The following is a 15,603-nucleotide window of genomic DNA, read 5'->3' on the forward strand; positions in this document are numbered from 1 at the left end:
GGGATATTGAAGATAGGATAGCAGTTATGTGGCAGGGTAAGTTTAATCTTTAATACAATATGATAATGTATGGGTATATTTCAGATGTCAACAGTAACTGATGTTTTATGATTACATTTCATTGCTATATCACAGTTTACAATGAATACAGACAGAAATATCTAGATGGAAATTGACTTAACACATTTTCCCCTCAGGATAAATATTTACAAGTACTTTGGTAGATTAAAAAAATATGTTCTTTTGGATTTGTGTCATGGCCTTTTCCAAGTTTCACTTATTTTCTTTAATAATTCAAATGGCATGATTTCTCACAAATCGACCTTATCTATTTGCATCAAGGACCAACAATCCTCAGAAAAATATTCTGTTAAATAATTTATAAATTGTCAGATATAGAGATAAATTAATTTCATGAAAGACTGACTACAAATTATGAATTACTTGCATTTCCATTTTCGAATACAAACAGTTAGTATATCAACAATTATCCAATCACCATGCTTGTAGTACATAAAAGAATAGGAATACAATCACTGAAAAATGTACACATAATTTCATGCTGTTATACAGAGACAAGACATGATCACAAGAGATTATATAGAGCTATACATAGAAGGCGTAAGGGAGGAGGGGTAGGATCAAATATGCATGATGATTTGGCGAGCTTGTTAAAGTATGCATACAAGGGAAGGATAGTGTTATTATTATATGTATTTCATGATTTGGCTGGCTTGGGTTTTCGTTTCTTCACCTTTTCTTCCCTCTCCTCGGCCTGCATCCAGATAGGCTTGTTGTCCTTGTCGTCAGCGCTTATACCAAACTCTCTCTCGTGGGCCCTAGTTAGGACCTGCTTGTAGAGGGTCTCTGCAGCCTTGTACTTGCCCTGTTTGAGGTAGGCTGCTGCGAGGTTGTTCTTGGTCTTGGCTACGTTAGGATCGTCAGGACCCAGTTTCTTCTCATAGATTTCTAAAGCTCTCTGGTAGTACCACTCAACCTGACGAATGAAAAAAATAAGGTGTCAAGGGGATCAACGGGGGAAAAACATTAATGTCATATCAGAAATTAACTTTTTGAAATTAAATGAAACTTTTATCAATCAGTAATCTAGATAATACAGTCCATCTATGCATAAGATATCATTACAACCAAAATTTTCTTTTCAATGATTTCCAGGCCTTGCCTAAGCATCATTCAACATGGAAATTAAGCAGTTCCCCCTTTTTTTTCTTATTTATTTTTTATTCTATGTTGGTGACCTTATACTTTTCTATTCACTTTTTTTAGGAGGGGGGGCAATTGCTTCTTTGATAACCTTTGACCTCTTGTTTTTTCTTTTGATAGGCAGAATTTTTTTTTTACACCACTGCCCCCATCCCTGACCAATCCTGTTTCTGCCCTGATTCATACATGAGTCATTGTTTATTCCTCCATTATCAGTATTTGATAGATGCTCATGTCACACCAAGGTGGAATAGTAGTAAATCCAGAAAGATATTTCAAGAAAGGCTCTTAGTACAGAAAGCAACGGTGTACAGTAAATATTCAAAATTCCCAACTAACTGGAAAATGCCATTTCAGCTTGAATCAATTCATGAGTTAAAACAAATTTCATGAGTTATACTTCATAAAATTTAATCATCCCCTTTGTAGCCTATGGGCACACATTATTGGGGGGGGGAGGGGCACTCAGCTATATTGCTGTACACATGCATGACCAAAGGTTTTACAAACCCACCCTAAACCAGTTTTATCCATTGGTCAAATTTATACTCTATTCCAAGTATTGTTGTGTGCTTTTTTACAATTTTGTCTCCTGAACAAGTGTAACCCCTAAAACATAACTTTATACAAGTACAACCCCTAATACACCCAAAACAATGTTTAAAACAATTTCTCTCAATTGAACCTCTAAAAATGATAGAAATGTTATAACCACCTTAAAACAATTAACTTTGAGCAAGGTCTACCTTAGATTAGGTCTGGAAAACAAGTTTGGAGAAAAAGATACCCAATAATGCATATTTGTATTAGTCAACAATCATACCCGCTTCGCCTGTTTTTCTTCTTTTTGAGACCCCGAAAGCATGACACACCATGATCAGAAAAAAAGTTCACTTTAACAAATTTTTTCATCGCACGTGTATACAGCAATACCTAGGGTCCCATCTGACAAAGAGTTGCAATAGATTAAAATCCAACTCAAATTGAACTTGATCTAAAATTGTGCAATTAAGAAAGAGATAGCAATTTAGATCTATCTCAGTTTGAGTTAGAATGCAATCAATCACATCTCTATGAAAGACTGTAAGCCAGGATAGCTTCAAAGAAAATTCTTGATTACAGAAAGAACCTAGAACTCATACCTCTTCATATTTTCCTTGATTTTGGCAGAGCAGAGCTAGATTATTTAGTTGCTTAGCTACATCAGGATGATCTTTCCCAAGAACCTGTAAAATGAACAATGAAAAAATATTGTCAAATTATGCACACTGAATGAAAGAAATTATGACATTAAAGCAGATACGAACCAAAAGCGCCATCTTGAGTCCTCAACTACTCATACCTGGCCAGTTTCCTGACCCATAATGCTAGTGTAGTCTAGTAATATAGACCCACTTTAATGATAACATGCCGATTAACTACTCAATACATTTATACTGCAATAATTATGATACCAAGTAGCAAAACAATTACTTTTCCTCTCAAATACAATTTAGTTTCTCAATAAAAATACAATTATAGGTCAATTCATTCTTTTTAGTATTAGTAGATATCTGAAAATGTATATTTTAAGACTATGTATTTATAACACACAGTCAATAAGAGACCACAGACAGTTCACTCCCCCTTTAATATTGGGAATAAATCAATGAACTACATGTAGAAAAACAAAATCAGTTTTGATCCATCTCACAATGGAACTAGCCAATCAAGATTACTGTTACAAGCACATGTATCTACTATGAAGTTGAACCAATCAGAATCATTTTTTTAAATTTGCATTTGATCACAAATTTTGTATAACTGGGCCCAGTACATGATTTTAATATCATCGCAAAAAAATAAAAACAAAAACTAATGAGAGCATACAGCACTAAACCTATGCAGGTGAATTCTGAAAACAATGTTTCTGCGAAATGTGACACCATGTTGCTATGTTGTCATCGTATTACTGGTTGTAATTAATTCAGCACAGTCTGAGTCATCCTAATCAAAATGGCTGCCAGTTGTGAAAGTTGTGTTATATTCTGAGTCAACCACACGACCTGTCTATAGTGAGATCCGGTGACCATGACTATAATACATGTGCAAATGTGACGTCAAGACTATTCATGTTTGCGTCCACTCACATGGTACATACACTAATGGAATCGTACAATACATCAGTCAATTAATATTCCTCTCACAGGTAGTCCTAACCATGGATCCAAATATGCATACCAAAAATAGAATTGAACACCTTAACTCTCAAGTTCACTGTTTATATATATAAGAGTATTCTCCTCAAACACATTCTTTATCATTTTTTTTTGTATGAACAGAATGATAGCTATTGTAACGGGAAGCAAAATGAAGTTCAATATGTGAAGTGAAGTGAGGGTCAATTTAATGAAGACTAGACCACTAAATGCAATGACAAAGAAAAGGCATATTAAAGCATTATATCATAATATTCAAATAATTTACATCGAGCGACGAGATAAGATTGGAGAAAAAAAAACTTTATACGTGTACATTCAAACCTATTCTTTAAGCAAAATGTATAACATTTTACTTTTCTGCAACCAGAATGGCAATGGTATCAAAAACAATTCAGATATTGATTTATCCCCCACCCACAAATAAAACATTAAAAAAAAAATGAAACAAAAGAAGAAAAAAACATAGTAAAAAATAAAGAAAACGGAATTAAGAGAGAAAGAATATAAGCTGCTTTTCACCATGTACATTAAGTTGATATAAATGCTATCTTAATTGTGAATTTTTAACAGATTGCAGCAACAACACCCCCCCCCCCCTTCCCCCCACGTTGATGTACCATTTCCTACATCCATTATCATCATAATGCTACCTAGAATTAACTATAGGAAATTAGTACATTCACTCTTTCTACTTTTACAGCTATCCCTACATACACTAAGTACACTCAAGGTTACAGCGTAATAAACAGGGCATTTGTACAGCCATGCAAATTTAATTATATGATAAAAGCAACATACTGCTAACAATGACATTTCTATTGGCAACAAAATGAAAACATTATTTATAATGGAAAGGGGATGAATGAAACAATTAAGATAAGATTAGTTAACAGTGTGTACTGTACATATGCATGTAGACTAGAATGCATAAATGTATCTAAAAGGGGTGTGTTAAATCTAGATGTATTTTGAATATCAATTCAGTCACCTTTTGGTAATACACAGAAACATATTGTAGACAAGCTCACTATACCATAGATACATTTATATTCAGATGCAAATGTACGTATTCAGATAAAGAGAGCTGAACAAATACAACAATAATTATTACTATGTAATCTAATCAACTTAATTATTCTATTTTCAGATTCATAGGGAATTGTTAGAAATAAGAAATTAATAAAACAATATTTTTCCTGATATACTACAGATCAATTGAATATAAAAGTTATGAATAGTACATTCTAAAATGATAAAACATGTTATGTACATAGGTACAGTCCAGTGTGCTGAGTAATACAGAGTCTCAAACAGACTTATAGCAAGTTATTTGAATATCTATTCTCTATTTAGTATGAGGTTTGTGAGATATGGTGGTGAGACCATTAGTGGCATTATGACAATGAGACTTTAATGAATACTAGATATTATAATACCGGTGCTTCACGTGTGGCCCAGTTTTATAATTTACTTTCTGCTACATGTACAATATGTATAGGAACATTTCAAACTGATGATAGTGAAATAAGAAAGAATGAGATGAAATATTTGAAAATGTAAGAATAATCTCACCTTTTCCCTGATCTCCAGGGCTCTCTTACATAAAGGTTCTGCTTCTTTGTATTTACCTCTCTTACCATACAACACTGCTAAATTATTCAATGTGGCTGCAACCTGTGGAAACACAAAACAAACAACAAACAAATCTTGTTACAATTGGGTCTCGTACAAAATGCTCCATCTGGCTGCCATACTTGGTAACAAAACACAACTTGACAAGTAGATGTTACAATAGTAACCACAATATGATCAATACAAAAAAAAGAAATATAAAATCCAAATATCCAATGCTTGCAATGGGTGAAATGGTAGCTATTCCTACACTGTAAATTACGTTTCATATTTGATTAGAGATATCAAGCATGATAGACATCTGTACTTTGTAACATACCAAACCAAAATTCTTTAAAATATAATTTATTTTTTTTAATTCAAACACTCTCTAATATTTCAATATAATATGGTGATTGTTATTTTCTCACCATTACAAACTGCTCTAAGAGTTTGTTATTACATTTCCATTTCCATGTTTGAAACAGTTTAAACTTTTAATTGAAAAAATATATAATTTTGTTGCAGATCAACTGATCTTAACTCAAGCATAATATCAAATTGGCTTCAAATCTAAACTCATCTTCACCATCTGTTCAAAGATGGATCATATGACATGTTCCAACGTCTTAAAACTTCCACGGCCTCCTACTACTACACATAATTAATATGAGAATTGCAACTCATGAATCAGTGAAATATAACCACTCTTTTGCTATGACAAACCACCATAAAGATGTAAATAAAACATCAATCTCCCATACATAAACATTTAAATCCAAACCCCAATACCCACATACCAGCTGGAGTCATGATGCTGATATTCTCAAGTCTAAACCTGAATGCATCACTGATATATTATGTTTTCTTAGTTTTCTAAATTTCTAGCAATCACAGTGAAAGAAAGAAAACCTACAGAGTATCTTCTGCGAACAATAAATCAATAGTGATGAAAGGAATTTGATAATATTTTATATTTCTATTATAATCTTTAATAATACAGCTGATATTTGATCAACTGACACAGAATTGACAATCTCTTGATGTGTTAGTTGCAAAGCCTGTGAATATTGGAAATCTTTAAAGGGACAAATAACAGAGGATAAGAAGAAGATGAATTTCACCATTATGTTTATACATGCATAATCATTATTATGAAGGGGGGACATCTCACTTATCTGCTTACATGTATAATCCCTGTCCATAATCAAAATTAACAGGCCTTCTCTCACTCAGATATTGATAATTTAACACAATTCAATAAATAAATTGAAAAATGGCCAGCTGAGGACATTAAACAGTCATTTGAGTAGATGTTAATATGTACAGCCCATGTGCTTAGCATAATGCCACATGGAAATTCTAAAAGCTATTTGTACATTGGACATCTTCATGAGTTTAACCTTTTGAGCATATGGATGGAAAGAGGCTAAAAGGTCTTCTGTCCGTCTCCCACACATATCATGATCAGTGATGATTGTTATCACATTTGGTTACAAATCCTCAGCAAACACTTTGGTGGTTTTTTTTTTGCTTTTATTTTAAACCTGTGTTATTTATCACACAGCACCATGGCAGACATTGGCTAAAACTGTCATTATACTTCACAAATATATTCATAATGTTACACTAGCTTGGTACAACATGGGAAATTTACAAGAGATTTTATTAGGACGATTTTATAAAATCAGGGGATATTTATCAAAGTTACACCATCAAATATCCAGTGTAAACAGTACTCGTATACCAGTAACATAAGCAGCTGATGTAAAATGATTCTATCATTGCAAACATTCCTATCACTGTCTCATCATAAACCATGTAATACCACTTAATCATCATATTCATATAGGATTAATAGATGAGATTAGAGGTTGTGATGTTTACTATGTTACCAAATCTACTAAAAGTGGACACTGGTCTCCAATAAAGTTTGGAATAAATTGCATTTTAGAATTGCAAATATTTGCTAAAGTGTACTATGACATCAAAGATTAAAATTTTGATATGACAGAATGGTGATCTGATCTAGCATTCCCCATGCCCTCTCCTTAGATTTATGTACATGTATTACAACATCATGGTCGAAATATTTCTCTTTGCATATTGATCAACCACTTTTCATACATAAATCACCCTACAATATCTTATGGGGTGGGGTCTTTACAATAGAACAATCAGTTTCAAAACCCCACTTTTTCAAGACTTTCTACAAAAGAAAAAATTTAATTCATATGACTCATCAGCCAAAGATAATGTCAAGATTACATAAAAAGACATTGATTTTCTGAAGAACAATGTTGATCCGAGAGCCATGATTGGATGGCCACTTTAAGAGTAATTTGATAAAAATAAGTAATTCATTCTTTAAGATTTTCTAGAATAAACCAACATAACTCTGATTTTCTGCTTCTGGAATTTTCCCTCTTTTTTTTCGAATTCCTATGGCTTGCTCCTGTGGTAATACTTACAGCAGGATGATCTGGTCCAAGTGTTTTTTCCCTGATAGCAAGAGCATCATGCAACAGGTTACCAGCCTCCTTGTATTTGTTTTGATCCCTGAACAAGAAAACAATAATAATATGATTACTTCTTGAAAAATAATTTTCAAATGTAAAATCACAACAGGAATCAATAGGTGGGTGGGTGGATGGGTAGATGAATGGATGAATAGATAGATCAATTGATAGGTTGGTGGATAGATGAGTGGATGGATGGATAAATGGAGAATGGATAGATGGATAGGTAGATGGACGGATGGATGGATGGATAGATCGATAGGTTGGTGGATGGATGGATGGAAGATGGATGGATAGGTAGATGGACGAATGGATGGATAGATCGATAGGTGGGTGGACAGATGGATGGATGGGTGAATGGATGGATTGGATGACGGGAGGATGGATGGAGGATGAATGAATGAATTAATTAATTAATGAAAATATATGACTACATAAAATAATGGGGTAAAAAACATAGACAAAACAGTATAGACCAAAGACCTGCTATACTGACCTGTAGACGAGGGCAAGAATGTTAAGCATAGTGGCTACATCTGGATGATCATGACCTGACGTTTTCTCGAGATCTTCTAAAGCCTGTTTACAGAGTGGTACAGCTACCTCATAGCGACTCTGTGAGGCATACTGTATAACTAGGTTGTGTAATGTACGTAGGCGGGCAGGAATCTCATATCCCCCTGCTGCTGCTGATACTGAACCACTGCCTGATTGTGGCTGGGGGTAACTCTCTATAAATAGAGGAGGTATAATACGAATGTAGAATTAAAATGAGGCAACTATGCATGAAATAAGCATCTGATATAAGCAATATGTTATCCATAGGTATGTGTTCAAGATACCTTATGAATAAATAAGTTATGGTTTTTCAGTTTATCTTTTGATTACAAATCTTATCACAAGATCTACCATAGTTAACACTGTTCATCTGCATAAATTACTATTAAGAAATGATACTTTAAGCTACAATCCTGATTGCATTTCATAAACAAAGTCCAGAAGTATTTCCACCAATAATTAAAATGTATAAACCTAAACAGACTTCACAGATTTCAATGAGAAAACACAAGTAATACATCCATGAACTGCTTTCTTTATGGAAGCCATTACAACAAAATCAAGGTGGGCCCTCCCTCTTGCCCATTCAATATTCATGGTTTTCCAGATGACATCCATTTCTCTTGAAAGATGGCACACACTATATGACAAGTTGATTGATGAGTACTCCTTCTCATACACCTGATGTGTTTTCATTACCATGGTAATCTGTTCACATGACCAAGATCATTTGATTGGTGTGTCTAATTTCATCTGATTTGGTCACAGCATATGTCACAAAAATATAAATTTGAAATAATTCACAAGCTGATATATTGGGGAACCAGATACTGTAAAACTTCTTGCAGGTATTCAGAATTTAGATAGTAACATGTTCTATGGGCAGTGGGAAGTTTGCTAGAATCATCAGTGTATGAGGCTACCATGTGCTAGAATATCTTAGAGATACTGTCCCTACAGAGATCATGATTGTGTGATCATTGTTTTCTAGGAAACCAAGGTCTTAGGACATTAGGTGGTTTCAGAACGCCTCAAGTTCGTAAGTTCCAGGTATTTTCTGATCAGGAAATTTACACCAATCAGAAAATACCAGGTAATATTGGCAATGTGAAAGCAAATTACGTGTATTCTCCCCGAAAGAAAATACTCACTAAATATTATGTACTTGTCAAAATTACGAGAACTTTCGCTGAGATTTTTCCAAGGTCACAAGTATTTTGGCAATGCAAAAGCAATTTACGGGAACTTTAAGCCCAGTGTAGATGGGCGCGGGCGCCTTGGGTGGCTGATGAGCTAGTGATTTTGAATCTCATGCCTCACTTGCTTATCAGACTATACTGCGCATGCTCGTAACTTCAGGAACTTATCCCGAAGGGTATGTTTCAGGGTGGTGTGAATGCAGGAATAATGGATATTTATTAGTCTAAAAAAGTCCTCGTAATTTAACGGGGATTCTTATGATTGAGGCGGTTGTCTTTTGTACAGGCAGGAACAAACTAGTGACGGTAGAGAGGTCACCACAAGGAATATCATATGGAGCGCTAATCATCTCCAAGACTACATTCAGAGGCACTCCCACAATAATGACAGTGGAATGCGTTTGCACGACCTTCATGTTCTAGGAAACCAAGAACTAGGGACACTAACTCTAAACTAACATCAACATCAATAAGGAAAGAGGGTAAGAGACAGAGATAGAGAAAGAGCATGTGGGGAAGGCAACTCAAAGAGACAATCCTACATGAGACAGTCAGTTAGTATTGCATTAAGATCTTACCATCTGCTTGAGACCCATCATCATCTTCTGGGAAACCTAGATCTAAGGGATCTGACGATGTGTCCTCCGCCTGCATCAATTATACAACATAGAATATGATGATAATTCTAGACACCAATAATGTAGATAAACATACACAAATAATTCACAAGCTATCTGGTAACATTTACAAGCACATGGGAATGAGAATATGCATTAAATACCTGATACAATGGATATTATTCAAGTATGTCCTCGTGGTGATAGTTTCATTTCTTGAAAATTCCCTTAGATTTATTCAGTAGCATGTCCTTTTCAAGACTTATCAATTCATTTAATTACCTAAGAAGAATATATTTCAATATGATGGTAGAACATGCTCTATGCAGTGACCATTTATTGTGCCTCAATGACCCTTGAGTCTGAAGATGAACACTGTAGTGATAGGGCTGTAATATGCTCTGGCTCAGAAAAAATAGATAATCAATATGATTAAGGATTATATTTTATGTCACATTCTATGTTTGATGTAATGTGCAATTTTTTTTTCATATGTACCAGGATCAAATGGCATGGAACCTTTGAAATGAATTTTGGTAGCTGAATACAGAGTCTTTGGACTGCATTCAGAAGAATCCATTTAGTAAGTATGTAAATTCTATGATCAGTCAATTGCCAATGTTATGTATGACGGGATCATGGGGAAATGTACTTAATCAGATGAATTGTATGGAGCGATGTATGGAGCCATTAGAGTCACTTTTATTCATAAAATACTAGTCATCGTTTTTTTTGCTGCATTTGTTTCACCTTTCCATTGCCGTTACATTGTCAATAAAGAATAGATATTATCATCTCAAGTAAAGTGGATACTAATCTTATATGTCCAGTATATCATGCAGTAAGATAGCTGGAGTAATTGAGGGTACCATGAGAATGAAGTAAGTGAAAGTGTAAACGTGTGTACAAGTGTAATGCCAAACCCATGCAAACATAGATTTCGTCAGAACTTGGAGGGCAGGATAAATATCTCGCATAAGATCAACGTTTGTACGTGATCGACCGGAAAATTGGGATATTATCCTAGAGACAGAATGCTTACAGAGAAAGGTTTCAAGGTTCAGTACTTCCTCCATTCTAATTTACTTCTTAATCAAAGACTTAAAATTGTAATTTCTTACAAGTTGGCTTTTACAAGATTCATTAAATTAAATTGAAGATAATATTCTGAATTCATGAAAATTAAATCATTAATAGTGATAATCACCAATTGAAAACATTACATTTTATGAGCATAAATCTAAATTTTTTTATTTATTCAAAAAAAAATATAAAGGAAAACAAAATGGTAGGAATAAAATATGTTGTATGTTACAAAACATGTCATTGGGTATGATAGCATAATTAATCAGAGAGATCTCTGTCCAGATTCAATTTACTCCAAAGCCTTGAACACAATCAGAATTCTCTGATGAATTCATAATGATATCAGGCTTGCAACACAGCACACCCAACATCGAAGCTACAATCCAGACCAAGGCAAAACACAGAACCTTGTAAATTATGATAAATGAGGTAAGCAAGAAAACAGAGTAATTTTCTTCTCCATAAATCCACATACACTGTCAGTACTTGAAAATAATTTTCCCTTATTTTTTGTGTCTTTTGCCAGGAAAAAGAAATGGGGGGGGGGGCGGAGCTAATGGCATTTGTATGGGTTAAGTGAATCACTGCTGTCGTGTTCACTTCACTTTCCCCATCAATGTCGCAACAATAGTCTAAAGGATAAACTTCCTCCAATGTCATTTCGCAATCTTTCATGTCCTGAATGGTATTGGTCCATGACATTTCCACATACTTTTTTTTCTTGAAGCATCCATTGGTTGACATTTAAATCCCATATTCCCCTCTCCCTCCAGCTTAATCCAAATCCATATTATGCATTATTCCAATTTCTCATGCAAGGCTGATACTGATCCTTGCAATAATTACATGAATAGAGAATCCAATTATTTCCCAGAATTTCAATTTCATACCATTTGCTTTATCCCTGACATGTTATAATGGAGATAGCAACATGCTCTGCATATAAATTCATCATTTTTTTCTACATGTACATTGAAATTTGAGAGCCTCTGCTGTCGACACATTCTTGATGTAGAAGTTTTAATATACCCTGCATGATTACTACAACCTTATGTATTTGTTAACATGAGAATCTAAATTGAGAAATTCAGGATTGTTGTTGACAAATTTTACGACTGTTTTTTGCCTCACTTTAAACCCTATCCTATTATTAAATAAACATGTAATAACACTACACAAATCAAATGTGAGCATCATCAAATAAAATAATAATTAAAAAAATAATTGTTACACTTGGATTTCTACACAAATTGAAAGCAACCTGTACTTATTTTATTTAGGACATGGATTTGAAATGTTTCCCTTTCATCAGCCATATGAAGACTACCCAATGAGACAATTAATTGCACTTACCATATTTCAGCAAAGAGTACAATTTATATATGATAGTTCTAGGTTTTGTAACTCTCTTTAATGGTAAACAATAAAAACAGCCCTCTCATACATTCTGAAAACTGACAATTTTTACTTAGACTTACAGAGGTCTTCAAAACTACATGTAATTCTGCCCATTCTATTTTTTCACTCTGTTTGGTGCTTAATGCTTAAGTCTTTTTTCGGCCATGACTTGGCTGTTTCGCCACCTTCTTCAAAGATTTCATTTATCCAGCAGTTTTCTTGTGTCCTGTTTTTTGTTTTCGTTTTGTTTTGTGTTTAATTTTGTCTTTGTTCCGTTTTATTTGTTCTTGTTCATTGATATTAGTAATTTTTTGTAGGCAAATACCAGCAATGTTGTCTTTTTTAGTTGGGGGGGTCACATAATACAAGCTATGCTTTGGGGTGAACCCCCCCCCCCCCCATTTCCGCACATACTCACATATTCTTATGGTCTACAACTATATTCTCTCATAGTATTTTTTATAAAATAATTTTCATTTCTATTATTGAATGTAATTATACATGAATTCAGGTGTGTAATTTTTCAAATTGAATTTGAATTTGAAAAAATACAACCATGTAAAGATTATTTCAGGGTTTGAAGAAAATATTTGAATATGACATCACAGTCACAAATACAAACACTTACAGATACAGGTTATTGTGAATAGTACTTTTGTAATACAAGTCTGAGGTTTTTTGTTTTCTCACAATGTTAAGCTCTTGGGCAAATAGAAACCCTGAGAATTGTTCAGACTGATTTGCAATACTATCATTGAATCAGGGAATATTCATATTGACTTAAGTTTTCAGCTTTCACAAAGAACCACAGTTTGGAACAGCAATCAAGCTTTGACTTAATGTAACATTACCACTAAGTTCAAATTATTCAGTGCTCACTCCTGAGACTTAAAAACACATTTGAACTTTTTTAATACCAATCTTGTATCTTTAGAAACAATTTTTTATCAAGATTACAACTAACTTTTACTATGGTACCCTCCTTAGATTATCATCTTCACAAAGAATGTATATAATCTGTGTTAATATGTCATAATATTGTTCTTAGTTTTTAAAATTAGTTATTGTGCTATAACTAATTTTTAAAACTAAGAACAATATTTGTTTTTCTGAAAAACAAAAAATGATCATGTGTTGTTCCTTAAAACTAGTATGGTAAATGTAATGCATTAAAATTTTCATCTTTCTAGCTATTTTGTATTTAGAATGCATCATACTTTTTATTTTCAGGTAAAAAAATATCCAATGCTAAATTTCCACATGTATGTCAAAGGCATGTACATGTAAGTATGAAGAGCATTGAATATTGTAATGAAAACCAAATTCTGTTTATTTCAATTATATCTTGCCCCGAGTACCATCATGCAAACGATTGCAGACAAAACAAAACTTACATCTGGTGTTCGATCCTCGTCAAACTTCTTGATGGAGTTCATGTACTCTAGGTGTTTGTATTTGACCTCCAGGTCAGCCAGGTTCTGTTCGCTGGTCTGTAGTTTCTGTTGCGTGGCAGCAAGCTCATCTCTCAACCACGTATTCTCCTGGACTAACCTCCGAACCTGAGCTCGTAACTTCTGTTTCTCGGCCTCCACCATGTTGAGATGGTGACCTAATGCCATCATAACCTGTATAAAGGAAAGCAGAAAAACAATGTGAAGGAAACAGGCATGACTGAAGGAAACACATGCACAGAGGAAATGACAGTTTGGAATCCCATGTATGCAGAGCTGCCAAGTTTTATTTTGCATTTTCAGTATTCTTATCCCCCAAAATCAGTATTTTGACAAAAAATCAGTATTTTTACCGTGTGAGATAAATATGCAGACCTGCCAACCTCTGGGAATGAAAAACTGTATTCTGTGATTAAAAAAACTGTATTTTTCCCAAAAAATGTGTATTTCATAATAAAATGCTTGGCGCACTCGCTCATCGCGGCGCTCAAGCTGCATGCATGCTAAAATGCGCACTGCTCTTGCAGATGAAAAAAAAAACATTAAAACATGTGTATATCTTCACCCTGGTTTTAACAAAATGATTGAAAAAAAAACAAAGTTACCTGAAATTACATTGATCTAATAACCATATTTGTGTACGTTTTATGAAATAGAGACATATGGAGATTATTTTTCTCAATAAATTACGATTTAGTAAAAAAAAAAAAAAAACAACAACGTAATAAATACGGCTAAAACGTACTGGTTGGCAGGTCTGTGTATGGTATCAATGTGCATATGAGATATTCAATGGGAGAGAATAAATTGAAGATACATTAAAAATATCATTCTTTCGTGTATATCTCTTTGTATATCTCTATTTCTTCTATCCTTCTTCAATATCTTTAAAAACTTATCCGAATCGCAAATTTTATGCAGTTGGTCTGCACGTACATGCAAAGGTCGGCCGACAAATGTACATGAATATTTTACTGATGTACAATATGCTCCTTTCCATGCTCCATCTTTTTCAGTCCTTCTGGCTTTTCCTCTCCCACATGTCTCTCCCACCCTCTCCACTCCCCCCCCCCCCCATCCCCCAACTATCTCAACCCACTCCCTCTCTGCATATCTCCATTACTCCCTTCCTTCTTCAATCTTAAACACTTGTCTGAATCGCACATATTACGCAGTTTCTCTCCATTCTCCATCCCACTTCTCTTCCGTTTCTTCATAAATGCAAACAGGGAATAATAGAAAGGCAAACTCCAGGAGCATGCTGTTTATCCTCTCCAATAGCAAGGGTTACTGCAGAGTTTGTCTTGTACATGATTGCAGCGCCTCAAGATACAGAAAACCCTTCGGGCAAGAGACCATTGGAAGTATGATAGAGAAGCACTAAGACCATCATGATAATGATGTGAATAATTAACCTCATTCACGGAAAAGAAAAACTAGATCCCAAGGAGAGAGAGATTGTAGAGGTTTTTCCTATAGTAATGCCAAGGAGGTAAAGGGTACATCTTTGGGGCAACCTGGCACACCCTGGAGTGTAATTGGTAATCATTCGATCAGCCTGATTACCTCTTCAATTTTAACAGACTTTAATTTTGATTCTTGAATTAATATATTCTTTTAACCATATACTTATATATACAATTTGATTAGATTAATATTTGCTAACTCTCATCCAAAGTTTAGGTACATGGACAACATTTCAACAGGCATACAGGTACATGTAGACCACAGATCCTGTT

General features: G+C 34.2%; 1 protein-coding gene across 10 annotated transcripts in view; it reads right to left on the reverse strand.

Annotated features, from left to right (window-relative positions):
- The window catches only part of LOC129264720 (kinesin light chain), a 48,870-nt gene extending 34,836 nt beyond the window's left edge, over nt 1–14,034 (reverse strand). For all 10 annotated transcript variants that reach the window (XM_054902654.2, XM_054902652.2, XM_064102286.1 and 7 more), the window contains exons 1-7: nt 13,808–14,034; nt 9,891–9,960; nt 8,052–8,286; nt 7,508–7,595; nt 4,998–5,099; nt 2,367–2,450; nt 755–997 (exon numbers count right to left, since the gene is read on the reverse strand). In XM_054902654.2, the coding sequence (XP_054758629.2) occupies nt 755–997; nt 2,367–2,450; nt 4,998–5,099; nt 7,508–7,595; nt 8,052–8,286; nt 9,891–9,960; nt 13,808–14,032 (1,047 nt within the window). In that variant the 5' untranslated portion in view covers nt 14,033–14,034. The remainder of the gene's footprint in view (nt 1–754; nt 998–2,366; nt 2,451–4,997; nt 5,100–7,507; nt 7,596–8,051; nt 8,287–9,890; nt 9,961–13,807) is intronic.
- Nucleotides 14,035–15,603: the final 1,569 nt, after the last annotated feature.

Source organism: Lytechinus pictus, chromosome 7, assembly GCF_037042905.1.
Source record: "Lytechinus pictus isolate F3 Inbred chromosome 7, Lp3.0, whole genome shotgun sequence".
NCBI lineage: Eukaryota > Metazoa > Echinodermata > Echinoidea > Temnopleuroida > Toxopneustidae > Lytechinus > Lytechinus pictus.